At 36.8% G+C, this 14,731-nt stretch overlaps 1 protein-coding gene across 6 annotated transcripts in view; it reads left to right on the top strand.

Annotated features, from left to right (window-relative positions):
* Positions 1–14,731, top strand: part of NBEA (neurobeachin) — a 509,113-nt gene that overhangs the window by 430,701 nt on the left and 63,681 nt on the right. For all 6 annotated transcript variants that reach the window (XM_034074343.1, XM_034074342.1, XM_034074344.1 and 3 more), the window contains one exon: positions 6,529–6,648. In XM_034074343.1, the coding sequence (XP_033930234.1) occupies positions 6,529–6,648 (120 nt within the window). The remainder of the gene's footprint in view (positions 1–6,528; positions 6,649–14,731) is intronic.

Genomic DNA, 14,731 nt, shown 5'->3' on the forward strand with positions numbered 1-14,731 from the left:
TGTGATAATTTGCTCACTACTGCTTTATATTTCCCTCTGTTGCTTTCCTTTATGTGCTGTACCAGGCTACTTTTATAAAAGGCACTTTATGCCTCAGCCTCAGTTCTGTCCTGTTTAACTGATTTTGATATCATCAGTCTCTGCCTCAGTTTTGTCACTAATAAATTTTTCAACCTAGAAATATTTAATGCTATAATTATAAATGAATCCCACTGATCTCCAGAAACATGAAGTTTATATCCAAAATCATGTTTCTTGAGAGTTATCAGCTTTCTTTCTAAATTGAGAAGTAGATTAAAAATTAGATAACCACTTTACAGAGATAATGAATGTTAAAGTCAGCTGTATTATTCAGTCAGGTTAATAATGAGGATGAAAACTAACAGAGAACAGCATGATTTATATAACATCATCTTTCTGTCCTTCAAGGTGTTACTGAAATTAAACCATGGTTAAGCATTTTTGCATATGTCCCATGCACAGCTAAGACAAAAAAAATCTGCTTATCCTATAGGAACCAAACTTAACATGAGCCGGCAGCGTGCACTTGCAGCCCAAAAGCCAACCATATCCTGGGCTGCATCAAAAGGAGAGTGACCAGCAGGTTGGAGGAGGTGATCCTGCCCCTCTTTTCTGGTCTTGTGAGACTCACTTGGAGTATTGTGTGCAGTTCTGCTGTCCTCAACATAAAAAGGACATGGAACTGTTGGAACAAGTCCAGTGGAGGGCCATGAGGATGATCAGGGCACTGAAGCACCTTCTGTATGAAGACAGGCTGAGAAAGTTGAGGCTGTTCAGCTTGGAGAAGAGAGGGCTGCATGTCTCATAGTAATCTTCCATTATCTGAAGGGTGCCCATAAGGATGCTGGGGAGTGACTCTTCATTAGGGACTGTAGTGACAGGACAAGGGGTAACAGGCTAAAGCTTAAACAGGGGAAATTTAGATTGTATGTAAGGAAGAAGATCTTTAAGGGCAGTGAGACACTGGAATGGGTTACCCAGGGAGGTTGTGAATGCTTCATCCCTGGCAGTGTTCAAGGCCAGGCTGGACAGAGCCTTGGGTGCCATGGTTTAGTGTGAGGTTTAGTGTGCACATGGCAGGCGGGTTGGAACTAGATGAGCTTAAGGTCCTTTCCAACCCTAACTATTCTATGATTCTATCATTCTATGATTACTCACAAGTTTTCTCCAGCAAACATTTACTCTTCTGATTGTCTTCCCCATCCCATCCAAGGGGAGTGAGTGAGTGGTAGTGTGGGGTTTAGCTGCTGTCTGGGGTTAAACTGTGACAAAAAGTTATGCTGGAAAGGAGAGATTCACTATTCTGTTCTGTTGACATAGTCCGATTTTTTAATAAATTAAATATTCATAGATTATGGCTAGGTGGCCTTATTACCTCATTCAAGAGCCTTTTTTTTTTTCGCATGCTTTCTGCCTGAACTAGTAAGTGTTTAAGTTTCAGAAGGGAGAATAGATTAAATCAAGAATACTGCATCAGAATGATGTGACTTGAATGTCAACCTGAAAAGTAGACAGAAAAGCAGATAGAAGAATGACTTCTGACTTGAATCATGTACTATCTAAATATCAGCATTGTTTTCAGATTTTTAGGTTAAATACACTAGAGTTATGGTGTAGAAACCTCTCAGTAGTTGCTGTTGAAGTTGTGTTTGTGTGAATCAGGTATATCTTCATTGAAACGGAGAGCAGTATTAACAACCATGATTCTCTAACATGCTAATTAAGAAGTTTGTAGAGAATAATTGGTTTCCAGCTACTGTTACAATGACTAAGTACTTGTACAACTTGTACAAGAAGAAAATCTGAATTTATTATGCATCAGGTCTGACTGAGCTGAAACCAGTTTTAAGGGGAAGGTCAAGGGTAAGGAGGACTTGAAATCCTAAAGTGAATCTGAGCCTTCATTTTGATAAGTCTGAGCAGGACAGTGGAAGATCTGTCAGACAAAAGGTGTGGATCACTCTGAGAAAACCCAGAATGCTCTCTTTTTCTCTTACAATGACTGAAAAGACATTTTTGTTTGATGTGAGATGTCTTAGAATGACACATAACTTCCTCCTGGTTTCCTTACTCGCACCAGAATTGATTCAGATGGGACTAGGCACTGTGAAAAGGTGAGAAAAGTGCTGTTGAATGGAAAAATTCCTTGTTCCCAAAGCTCAAACTTATATTCATCGTAATCGAGTACCCCAAGAATTTTTCTTGGCAGTGAAAAAGCGTGAATTTTATTCAGAATATTAGTAATGAGCGAGATGGGGTTATAATGAAAAGATTGTGCAGCTTTATAGCTTTCACAGTAACAAAACCTTTACATGAAATGACAGTAATCGGTGTCATAGAATAACATTATTTAAATGAGTGCATTGAATACAGATATGAATTATATTTCTATAATGTAAGCACTTGACTTTCCAGAGAATAAAAATTACCTTAAAATTATGTGAGAGGTTTGAGATAAAGCAAGTGAAAGCTCTGAATTTCTTTTAAGGATTAAAAACCCAGAAAGATAGGCACAACAGGTCATAGCAGGATAACATAATAGGGCACCCTGTAGTGCTCAGCTACTAAAAGTTTAATCCTTGATTACAAATCTTATTGCTTTTGTGTGTTTGTCTCAGATGCTTAAAATAATGTTGTCATGGATTTTTGGATTAATATATTTACATAATGTATTGTAATTACATAATTTGTCTGGTTTCTGCCATTTTTAAATCCATCAACTGCTACTGATTCCAGAACCTCAACAGTGACCCACAGTCTGCTCCACAGTGTTATTCACGACAAATTACATGTATCCTATAAAGTAAAAATGTGGTAGATGGGGGTTGGTAGAAGGCAGAATTATTTGTGCTAAGATCAATATACAAAGTTTTTCCACATGGGTAAGCTAGAAAAATAGCATGATTTGCAAAGATTGCTATTGCAATAGCGGAAGAATCTAGTTAAAACCAAAATAATTCTAATTTTAAAAGAACTTATGTACATTTAATATTAAAATTATATTACTAGACTTTTAGGATAACTTAAATATAATCCAATTTCTGTGTTTATTGTTTTCTGTTTGCTAGCTCTGGGTCTAGATTACATGCTTTTTTGTTTATATTCTACTGCTCACTGTCAAATCTGGATACATAAAAACTTAATTTCTTTCAGTATTTCAGTTCATTGTGATGCCTTTGTGCTGCTCACCAAGCTTAGCTGTGGTTAAATTTTAATATTCTGTTCAAATTATAAAGCTCTTCCTCACTTGCCACACACTCTTTCAACATTCACAAGTGCAAGCAAAGTCGTTGTGCAATGGGTGCTTGTTAGAGTCCTCCAACAAGAAATTATATTGTGACAATTTTTTTTTAATGTAATTTGATTATTTTTATTACAATAACACATAATAGGGTTCTATGATGGGAACATATGTACTGATGAAAGTAAATTTCTTAGGTTGTTACCTATTCTTTTATCCTTTTAAAGTAAATCTACAATGTTTTAAGTTAAAAAAAGCTATGGGAAAAAAAACAAACTACTATTCAATTAGCAGTAAGTAGAATGTCTTGCATTATTATAATGAAAATTATCCTAGAATTGTGCCAGCAGACACTGAAAGTTAATGTACTGTCCTGGCTCAAAAGAAAGGAAGAAAGAAATCTTTATTCAAATATAAAAAAATCCTTTAAGCTACTTCAATAATACTGGCACACTATGATGACAATAAGAAAGATGTGCCATTCCTTCTCATTTAGAAAGTGAAATTTAAAGTTTTTCTCCTCTACTGAAAAAAAAGTAGTCTGTATTGACTGTTGTGAATCATAGGAAAGATTAACTGGGAGAACATGCAGAGTAAAGATTAGAGAAACAGTCTCTGAAAGTCTGAATTCCCTCTTTTGTTTTCCTTCTCTTCTTGAATTCTTTCACTACCTTTGTGTCCAAACTTTCCTTATGTTTATTTTAGTTGCTCTTAAATGCTACAGAAAATTAATTACTTCAGTGTTCTTTATTCTTGGGTAATTTAAATGCAATATGTATAATGTGAAATAATTCCCTCGGAATCTCTGTATTAATGGAGGTGTTCCCTGCTTTGTTCAAAAGTTTTATAAAGGGAAATAGAGGATATATAGAGTAAAATTAAAATTGTAGGTGGGTAATACTGTAATAAGAATTTCAATATGGCAATTATGAACTGTTTTGTTTAACAAAATTTCCAAATATTCAGGACATGCAAGGAAATAAATTTGTGTGGGAGTTTAATGAAAAGGGCACTTTTACTAACATTCCCCATCAGATTTTGGAAAATAGGATGAAGTGGTTTTCTTCTATGTGGATATATTGCCAAATATTAGTTTAATCTGAGAGTTTATGGAGTGGTGTTGGAAAACCAGGAAGTCAGCAATGATTTCAGTATTCAGGGCTTTTTCCCTGTTAACCCCTGCCCTGTGGTGGAATGCAGTGACATAAAAATAGGTTCTCCAGACATTCTAAGACTTGAGCTCTTCCTACCCAGAAGTTAACACCTGTGTCCATTTACTGAGTATTGGGAGTGTGGTTTCGGATAGAATTAGCAAAAGTAAAAACTCTAAATCTTTCATCCCTCTACCTCTACCCTGAAGTAATGATAGGGCTAGATAACCTGCAACCATAGTCTGCATCATCATGACTGTAGAGCCATTCTGTGCACCGTGAGGCTCAGATCTTTTAAGTTAAATGGAACAGAAACAAGATTTTATTTTGGCATAACATAGAATCATAGAATAGTTCAGGTTGGAAAGGACCTCATGATGATGTAGTTCCAACCCCCCTGCCATGGGCAGGGAAACCTCACACTAAACCATGGCACCCAAGGCTTCATCCAACCTGGCCTTGAACACTGCCAGGGATGGAGCATTCACTACCTCCCTGGGCAACCCATTCCAGTACTTCACCACCCTAACAGCAAAGAATTTCTTCCTTATATCCAATCTAAACCTCTGCTGTTTAAGTTTCAATCCATTACCCCTTGTTCTATCACTACAGTCCTTAATGAATAGTCCCTCCCCAGCATCCCTGTAGGCCCCCTTCAGATACTGGAAGGCTGCTATGAGGTCTCCATGCAGCCTTGTCTTCTTCAGGCTGAACAGCCTCAACTTTCTCAGCCTGTCTTCATATGGGAGTTGCTCCAGTTCCCTGATCATCCTCATGGCCCTCCTCTGGACTTGTTCTAACAGCTCCATGTCCTTTTGATGTTGAGGATACCAGAACTGCACACAGTACTCCAAGTGAGGTCTCACAAGAGCAGAGTACAGGGGCAGGAACATCTTACAAGGGGTAAACAAGCATTGTAATATAATAACACAGAGGATGTTTAAGACAGTTGCAGTGAAGTAGGCAGCCATTGTGAACTGGAGCTAAGCTCCATAGGTCTGCCACTGATGAGTAATTAGTCTTATGGAAGAGTCAATACATAAAGTGAGGTGGGCTGATGCCAAGCTTATGAAGTTTAACCATGACAAGTGCAAGGTCTTACACCTGGGTTGGAGCAATCCCAGGTACAGCTACAGGTTGGGAAGAGAAGAGGTTCAGAGCAGCCCTGCAGAGAAGGACTTGGGGATGTTGGTCAATGAGAAACTTAATGTTAGCTGGCTTCAGTGTGCGCTTGCAGCCCAGAAAGCCAACCGTATCCTGAGCTGCATCAAAAGGAGCATGACCAGCAGGTTGGAGGAGGTGATCCTGCCCCTCTACTCTGCTCTCATTAGACCTCACTTGGAGTATTGTGTGCAGTTCTGGTGTCCTCAACATAAAAAGGATGTGGAACTGTTGGAACAAGTCCAGAGGAAGGCAATGAGTGTGATCAGTGAGCTGGAGCATCTTCTGTATGAAGGCAGGCTTTGAAAGTTGGGGCTGTTCAACCTGGAGAAGACAAGGCTGAGTGGAGACCTCATAGCAGTCTTCCATTATCTGATGGGTGCTCATAAGGATGCTGGGGAGTGACTCTTCATTAGGGATGTAGTGATAGGATAAGGGATAATGGGTTAAAACTTCAACAGGGGAAGTTTAGATTGGATATAAGGAAAAAATTCTTTACTGTAAGGGTGGTGAGGTACTGGATTGGATTGCCCAGGCAAGTTGTGAATGCTCTTTCCCTGGCGGTGTTCAAGGCCAGGCTGGACAGATCCTTGAGTGACATGGTTTTAGTGTGAGGTGTCCCTGCCCATGGCAGGGGGGCTGGAACTAGATGAGGTCCTTTCCTTTAAGTCCTCTTAAGGTCCTTTCGAACCTAGCTATTCTATGATTCTGTGATGTGAAAATATCCTTTCTGGGCAGAACTCAGTATTTGTGTGTGCAAAATGGGTTAGTGCTAATAAATGTACTAAGACATTCAGTGCAGATACCCATGCATAGATGTAACTATGTGGTGCAATACTTGAATTCTGCTTCATGAAGTATTAAGATTTGCAAAAGTATTTGGATTTTGTTAGAAACCTGCTGCATGATTCCTTCTTCTGTTTTCTTAATCTGTGTTCATTTAATTAACTACAGGAGCCCTTTACAACGTTCTTTCTAAATGCAAATGATGGCAAGTTTGACCACCCAGATCGAACCTTTTCCTCAGTAGCCAGGTCTTGGAGGAACAGCCAAAGAGATACCTCAGATGTGAAGGTAACTTATTCAGCTTGATCTAGTTGAAATGTCTCTGCTCATTGCATTGGGTTTGGACTAGATGACTTTTGAGAGTCCCTTCCAAACCAAACTATTCTGTGATTCTGTAGACATTAAATAAACTGATAAATGTGGATTTTCATTTATGGACTTTATTTTTTTGTAGGCATAAAGGGGTTTATATTTCATATCTTTATATTCAGTACATTAAATAAAAGGTAAATGTTACTAAAGATTATTGTCCTAATAGGAAGAATCAAAGATTCTTTGAAGTTGAGTGGACAAAAGGTGTTTTGTTTTTATACAAAAACAACCTAGCTGATCTAATTTAGATCAGATAATCAGGAGACGGAGAAAAGCCCAATAAATTGTTCTTTCCTGCTGTTAACTCAATATTTGGCCCACTCCATAAAACACAGCAGGAATCGGATTTGACCTTAAAGTGTCATATTGTTATAGCTTGCCTAGCTCTGGGGTTGCATTGCCTGGGGCAATTAATAAAGCATTAATGACAAGACCCATTAAAATGCTGGCTTTTCTGTGCAGCTTTAGCTTTTACTTGAATGTGCCTGGGGATATTATGCAACAATACACATTAGATTAAAACAAATTCTACATGATATACAGAAACAGCTGGAGAGCAGGGGGATTTTACTGTTGTTGTTTCTTACCTATTGTTAAATACAAAGGGTTATTGTTCATATATGTGGGACCTTATCAGAGAGAAAGCAAAATCTAATAATATTTTGAATAATATGGTCCTTTCTTGATTCTCATTTTCTAGTAATAAAGAAGGCAAAGGGTTCAGCACACCATAAATTGCTGTTTTAGAAATTATTTTTTTAAAGTGAATATATCTCTCTTTTGTTTTGATACTGCCACTGAAATGAGGAAATGCTAAAGTCAAGGTCACATTACCATTGTATTTTTTACTTAACCTGACAGTAGCAGAAGATGTAAATGTGTTAATTTATTTTTATTCCAGAACTCATGTTTGCATAAATAAACCAGCAATCTGGTATAGGTGTATGTGTACAAGCCTTCTTGTTATTATTCAGTTATTAGTTAGAATAATTAATTGCAAATGGTATGGAGAACTGAACATATGGGACAAAATGCTTTTTGAAGAGGAGAAATTAAGCCATTTTGTGTTTTTTTATGCTCCTTTGTAATTCAATAGTATTTTAAGTGTTAAAGGAAATTTCAGAACTTGGAGGGAATTTGAGTATATATCTGCTGTATTTGAAATACAGCCATTTCTTCAAATTCAGACTGCTGACATTTTTATCTTTCCTTTCAATGAAATCTGTTTTTCCTAGAATTTCAGCAGAGAATCTGGGAAAATGTCTTCCTAGTAGTAGGGCTGAAACAAAAGAGCCTTAAACCTAGGAATAAGGGAAGACAGTTGGAAGTGACTGTAATATTCTTGTCTGGCTTTAGTACACAGGAGGAGATCAGTTCAATACGTGAAGGCATTGCAATAGATAGAGTAATATTTGTGCACATACAGAGGGGTGCTATTCAACTAGGTTATATAATTAGTGGAAGGATTGTTCCTGAAATAGCAACTGGATGAGTGATCAGGAAAACAAAGAACTGAAATGTTTGTGTGAAACAAAGTCTTGTGAACCAAGTGGAGTAATTTAAACTGCTGCCAAAAACTATTGCAAGGATATGGGAATTATGGAGGAATAATGGTTGCATTATACAATGTATTTATATTAAAAATTCCCAAGTTAGTTAATAAAAGAAAATTAGTGTTAAAAAGATGTTCAAAACTGAATACTCACCTTCAGAAAAGGAACACAAAGTTGAAGATGAGAGGTAGCTGTATTCTTTAGTGTCATTGAATTTAAAAAAGGGAGTTGGGGATAACTTGGGTGAAATAGTAACAATTAAGGGTCAGAGTTATACTGGGAAAAAGATTGTAAAATAATGTATTCTAGAATATGTTTGGTAGTGTGCCATAAAGCCCGAAAGTCAGATTTAGATATATATATGTATTTCTGTTAGGCCATTAGAATGAAAAATACTACTTGGAGCTAAGTCATTAAAGAAAACCTAATACAGGAGGCACAGATGAAGTATGTTAGCCGATAAGTATTTTCTCCAGATATTCCCTGACCTGACTGTTTGGGGATACTTCTAGGATTAAAGATGCTGTTTAAAATATGGTTTTGTTAATTAATGAAGATACAGCTAAGGTGGGTTTAGAAATTAACCTTGAATTGATTTATTATGAGAAGATCCAGCTGAAATAGATAAACACATTTGAAAACATGAAAAGCTAAATCTCTAAGCAAAGAAAAGAAGTTCATAAGCTATCTAAATGAAAAACAAAAAGTAAAAAAAATGTAGAAAGGAGAAAAGAATTTGTAATGTATTTGATGTCAGCATTCAGTATATTGCATCATCAATTATTATATATTAATACAAAGCCACTACTGGAACAAGTCTACTGAAGTATATTTCAGTAGCTTAAGCAGTATATGTCACAGTGTTGCTGTTTAGTGTTCAGTTTAACAAGAAAACTTGAAGATCAGCAGGATGGCAGAAAGCTGATAGTGAGACCAAAGCTATATCCTTAGCATTCTAACAACTAGAGTATCTCATAACATCTAAATTCCACTTGAAATAGTCTGATTAGTTACTAATTTGTTTCAGAGCTCTGACATTCTTCAAGAAGACAAGCTTGTTGTTTTGGGTTTTTTTTTTAATTTTTGCATGTATTCATGCTGGATAAAACAAATTCTTAGTGCTGAGGACTAGCTAGTGGAAGTATATACCTGGGCTGGAAGGAACCATAAGAAAAGCAGCAGATTAAGAAGTTGGATACAGGATAAAAAATGTGTGTATGTATGTGTGGGGTAATTAATGTCTAAAAGTGAAGACTTGGTTACATAAATACTATGAAATATGCAAACATATGAAAGGGAGAAGAACTGTTTGTCAGGGAACAAAGAGGTAAATCTCAAAGGAAAGGGATAAGAGTTAAAAAATGCTTACTTAACCAACAGAGAATGCAAAGCTGAAGTAAAATGGGGTATTCTCTGAATTTTAATATCTTTGCAAGGGGAAGTAGTAAATGCCTTATGTCTCAAGTTTCTTAGAAGTGTAGACTGGTGAAACACTGGAAAATCATCGAGGACAATCATGAATTGGCAAGAGGATGTGCTAGTTGACCCTTTAGGCCCTTTCCATTCGCAGAGTCTGTGTTTCTTAGCGATAAATCAAGAATGAGTATAGCAGCTAATTGTTGCTGTTCTTTGTTGCTTAAGATCTTAATGAATTGCATTTCTCAATGCCATGACATCAGGGCCAACTTTTCCCTGAGGCCTTGGAGCTCATTCTGCAAAGGGATGGGAAACTGAACTATTATTAATACTACAAATACCCCACTTTTTTCAGTTTAGTTGTGCTACTGCTTGGAATGCCTTACAGTCTTTTTGACCATTTCAATCAAGTTTTTTTAATCCTGGAAAAGCAGTGAGGTTTGGGGAACCACTAGGAGCCCCCTCAAAATCTCTACCCATTTTGCCCACACTCCCAAGAGCAGCAGCCACTGTCTTGCACAACAAAGGACCATCAGCTCTGAAGTGTGAAACGTCCAAAATTTCATATTCAGTAATCTGGCAACTTCTAGTATTTATCTAGCAGTCCTGTAAGAAAGTGGATAGTGTGCAAAAAAGAAGATGTATAGAGGTTGCATGTGAGTGCAAGATCTTGTACTCTGTCAAGGTGTTCTGCATATTTGTGTAGCTTTTTCTGGCTGCGCACACAGTGGTAAATGGAGGTCTTTGTGGATTCCAATGTGACATGCACAGTGTAAATTGCTTTCCCATCCTAAAGATTTTTTGAGTTTTTATAGTAAATATTAAGTCTGTGGAATACAGGCTATCCATCAAAACAGCAAACTTTGAAAACTATTAAGAATAGCAAATGTTCATTATTCATGTGTTCCTTCTCATATATCTGAAATTCATCTGGGCTGCTTTAAGTACATTTAATCTCTCATCTTGCTAATCTCATTAATTACTGTGACACAGGTTATGAAATAATTTTAAAACAGCGTGTGTAATCAATCTGACATTCTTCATTGCCATGTGTTATAAGATGGCCACAATTTTTGCTTTCAACTACCATATTAAATAATGATATGTATTGCCTTAAATCTTTATTAAAAAGGTCTAGTTCAAAAAGTCCTCCTGATCATTTTTTTCATCAGTTAAGAAAGATGACTATCAAGTGCTTTATTCTTAAGTGCTTAGTAATTTCTGAAGTACATCAGTTTTAACTAGTAATCTGAGATTTTTAAGCAATGCAGACACTTCCCACAACAGTGTTCTTTTGCAGCCTCAATGTAGTTTTAAAAGAAACATCCAAGCCACTTTTCAGAAATTCTGCATTAAAATTTTAAAAACAAATACTTGACATTTGCAAAAGAATGCATACCTCTTTAGGAAGCTGGGTTTGTCAGTCAGTCTCTTTTTTTTTAGTCTCCTTTCTGTTATATTCTATTTCTCCCTTTCCCCTTTCTCCTTTCCTCTCCCCCTTTGTGTATGTGTAGTTTCTCTGGCACTAAATTGTTTCACACTAAGGTAATGAAAATAGGGCTATGGCAGTAGTTTGATGAGTCTGATAAACAAGCCATAATTGCTACATCTCAAACTGTGGCAAAAGGTACTCTATCTTTGAAAAAATTAATATATAATAAATTATTGCTCAATGGATGATAAAAGTTCTGCTTAGATGATTTTGTTCTTTTGGGACAAACATTTCAACTGTTTTCATTCATTTTCAAAGAAACCTGTTCACCTACAGTGGATGAAACACAATTAATACGGTATGCACTCTGTTAGAGTTGTAACACACAAGGGGGAACCTGCATAACAGTTTATTTTATTGTGTCTCCTTTTATCAACATCGACCTTCTCTTGAGATAATCAGTACAAGCTGGAGGAAGAATGAATGTTCATAGAGTGACCTTTGAGCAAGTCACCCGGAAATGACCACAACTTGGCCAGTCAGCTTTCACATTTTTAACTTTCTACCTCCCTGCTGCTCCAGTTTTTGGTAACATTAACTTCCTCAGAATCTCCTGTTCAGGCACTAATCTTTCCTAATGCCTCTAAAACATGTTATATTACTTTTTGAATAGTGTGTTTAGAATTTAGAAAAGTAGCTCTGACAAAATGTCATTAAGGTGCCTAGTGTGAATTAACACAGTTAATAGAGGTACTCCTGAGTGACTCATTGACCTAGTACTAGGCTCTTGTGGAATTAATGGATGCCAGGGGATCAACCTTTTTGGAGGAAAAAAAAAGAAAAAGAAATGGCAGCTTTAAAACCTTAAAGTGAATTATATTAGAAAAGTGAAAACGTCTGGGTTGGATCTGATTTCGCTGGGAGTCCATAAAATGGTATACTCTTAGCAAAACATATTAAACAGAAATGTCAGATTTGAAGCAAGTGGTGTACAGTTATGATAGTGTTAATAGTGGTCCTCTATCACCCCGAGACATATTTTAAAAATTTAATTTCTCAGCAGCTTGGATTTGTCACAGGCTTGTAAATTAGAAAATGCATTTGGGGATGTTTTCTTATATGAAGACACAAGGCATATAATACTGTTAACTGTACCTTGGGGTTTTAGTATAGCTATTAAAATAAACTAGAGATCCCATTTACAGACAAGAAATGTCTGTTATAATATTCATTTTACCTTTTTCTTTACACCCCTCAGTAGGTTTATTGCATCGTTCTTCATCTGAGAAGAGCCAAGCTTCTTGGGCAGTTTGAAAGGGAGCTGACTGTTAAATGATAGAAAGCTAACCTGTCTTATTAGAACTGTGAATGAAAGGGGAGCAGAGGAGGTTACCAGCTTGTGAAATGTCAAGGACAACTAGACAGAAATTACTGCAAATAGATTTAGATCTCTAGAATCCCTATTTTTATTAACTCTTTGAGCTCTAGATATTTCTTGTGGTAAGAAATGACCCATAACAGGTTATGTAGTCAGAAAGATTTATTTAGAACATTTGATATGTTTTGGCAAGAGCAAAGAAACCGATAAAACTTACTGAATTTCATCAGTTAATGCAAAATTATATATCAACTGAATGACTTACAATAACAATATGCGCTTAAAATGCTTAATTGTTCTGTAACCATTTAAAAATACCTTACTTTTTAAAGGTATTGGTCTTTAATGTCTCTTTTCTTTGCATTCCTTCATTTTTTATGCTTGCAAACTGCTATAACTTTGGGAAAGGTTTTATGTTGTTATGATTTTTGATATTTTTCTTCATGTCTTTACACTGGCTAAGTCAATGTTTGTAGTGTAGGAAAAAATTATTTTGAGATTTGTCTTTCATAGAATCATAGAATAGTTAGGGTTGGAAAGGACCATAAGATCATCTAGTTCCAACCACACTACCATGGGCAGGGACACCTCATATCACCTAAACCATATCACCCAAGGCTTCATCCAGCCTGGCCTTGAACACTGCCAGGGATGGAGCGAACATCTGTAGCTTGAAACATAAACTTCTCGAAATCATGATAACTTCAAACAAGCATTCCTTTGCATAGACCTAACTGTGCATTGACCTTTTACCAGTAGTGCCACTGAAGGTGTACTAAGAGTTTTAAGGATCCACTGATGAACTATTCTGTGTTTCAAGTGGAAAGCAGACTGGGAGACAGAAGGTCCTCTGTGTCCCATCCATGGTGTAAATACCATCCTTGAGATAATTTTTTTTACCCTGCTAATTTCTGAGTCTCCTTTTCCCTATCTTCAGGGTGAATTTAACAATGATGCTTCTAAAGTATGGAGATGGTGATTTGTAAGAAGCTGTGTTGTATGGTGAATTGTACTGTGTATAAAAATGAATGAAAAATTGCAGATGCTGTCAGAAAAGCATGCAATCTTAATCTCTGATCTAAAGACCACAGAAGTTGTTAAAAACATTTATTTTGGCTTCTGTGTGATGAACATGTGAGAAAATATAATAAGGCCAAAGTATATATAGGAGTAAATTAAGTTATGCACTAAAGAGCAATAATTCTACTGGATATTTGGGGAGATTAAAATAATATTTTACATATCTGTAACTAAAACTTAAGCAATATGGCAATACGGAAGGTAAGATCATTTTCCTTCATTTGGACTTGTAGGAACTGAAAGCCTGTAAAACTGTAAGATAATGCTTTCCAAACATTTAATAGACTGTGCAAATAGAAAACAGTAATTTGGTCTCTGTATCTGGGATGGATTGATAGCTAGGTCAAGGGAAAATGGGCTTAGATTGTATAATGAATGATTCAGGCCAGGTGATAGGTAAAACTTCCTCAGGTGAAAAGTACTGAAATCAGTTTATGGAAGGGCTGTGGAGCTGCTGTCCCTCAGATTCTTGAACAACAGGGTAGACAGATACCTGGCAGGAAAGTTGGTATAGTTGAATGTCTTCTGGAATGGAGGAATGGGCAAGGTTGCCTCTCCAAATGTAACCCTGAAGCACCAAAACAGCTGTCTCTCTACCCATAATCTTTGTTAGAATATGACCTTGCGCAAACCCACTTAGGAAACAAAGAAAAAGAGCCAAACTCTGGCTAAGAAAAATGCTAATAGGTTTCAAAAATAACTCTAACCCTTCCTACTGTTATCCTTTACTTCATTCTTGTGTTCATTCTTGCACCTTTCAGTGGTTTGTTGTTTAAAGAAATTCTCTGTGGCCTTCAGTTGTCATCTCACTGTCTCCACTGAGGTTCGCTCCTGTCTGCTCCTTCCTTTTCCCAGCAATGTCCCAGGCTCCATCCTTGCTGCCTGCATTGTTCTTGATAATCCTTCCTCTGTCTGCCTCTCCCAGCTTGTGCTCCTAGCGAAGTGTGCTCAGGAGCCCTATGGAAGTGAATCTTCACCTTTCCATCCTCACGTGGCACCTGCCATTGGCATGAGGTAGAAGAGAAAACCTCTTCAATTTTTTTTCTCAGCAGAATAAAAAGTGAACACATAAAACCAAACCTTGATATTACAGTTTTCCAGATCAATTGTATTTTCTATGCTTCTAAGTAGCTAAACATA

This window comes from Melopsittacus undulatus, chromosome 2, assembly GCF_012275295.1.
Source record: "Melopsittacus undulatus isolate bMelUnd1 chromosome 2, bMelUnd1.mat.Z, whole genome shotgun sequence".
NCBI classification, from domain to species: Eukaryota; Metazoa; Chordata; class Aves; order Psittaciformes; family Psittaculidae; genus Melopsittacus; species Melopsittacus undulatus.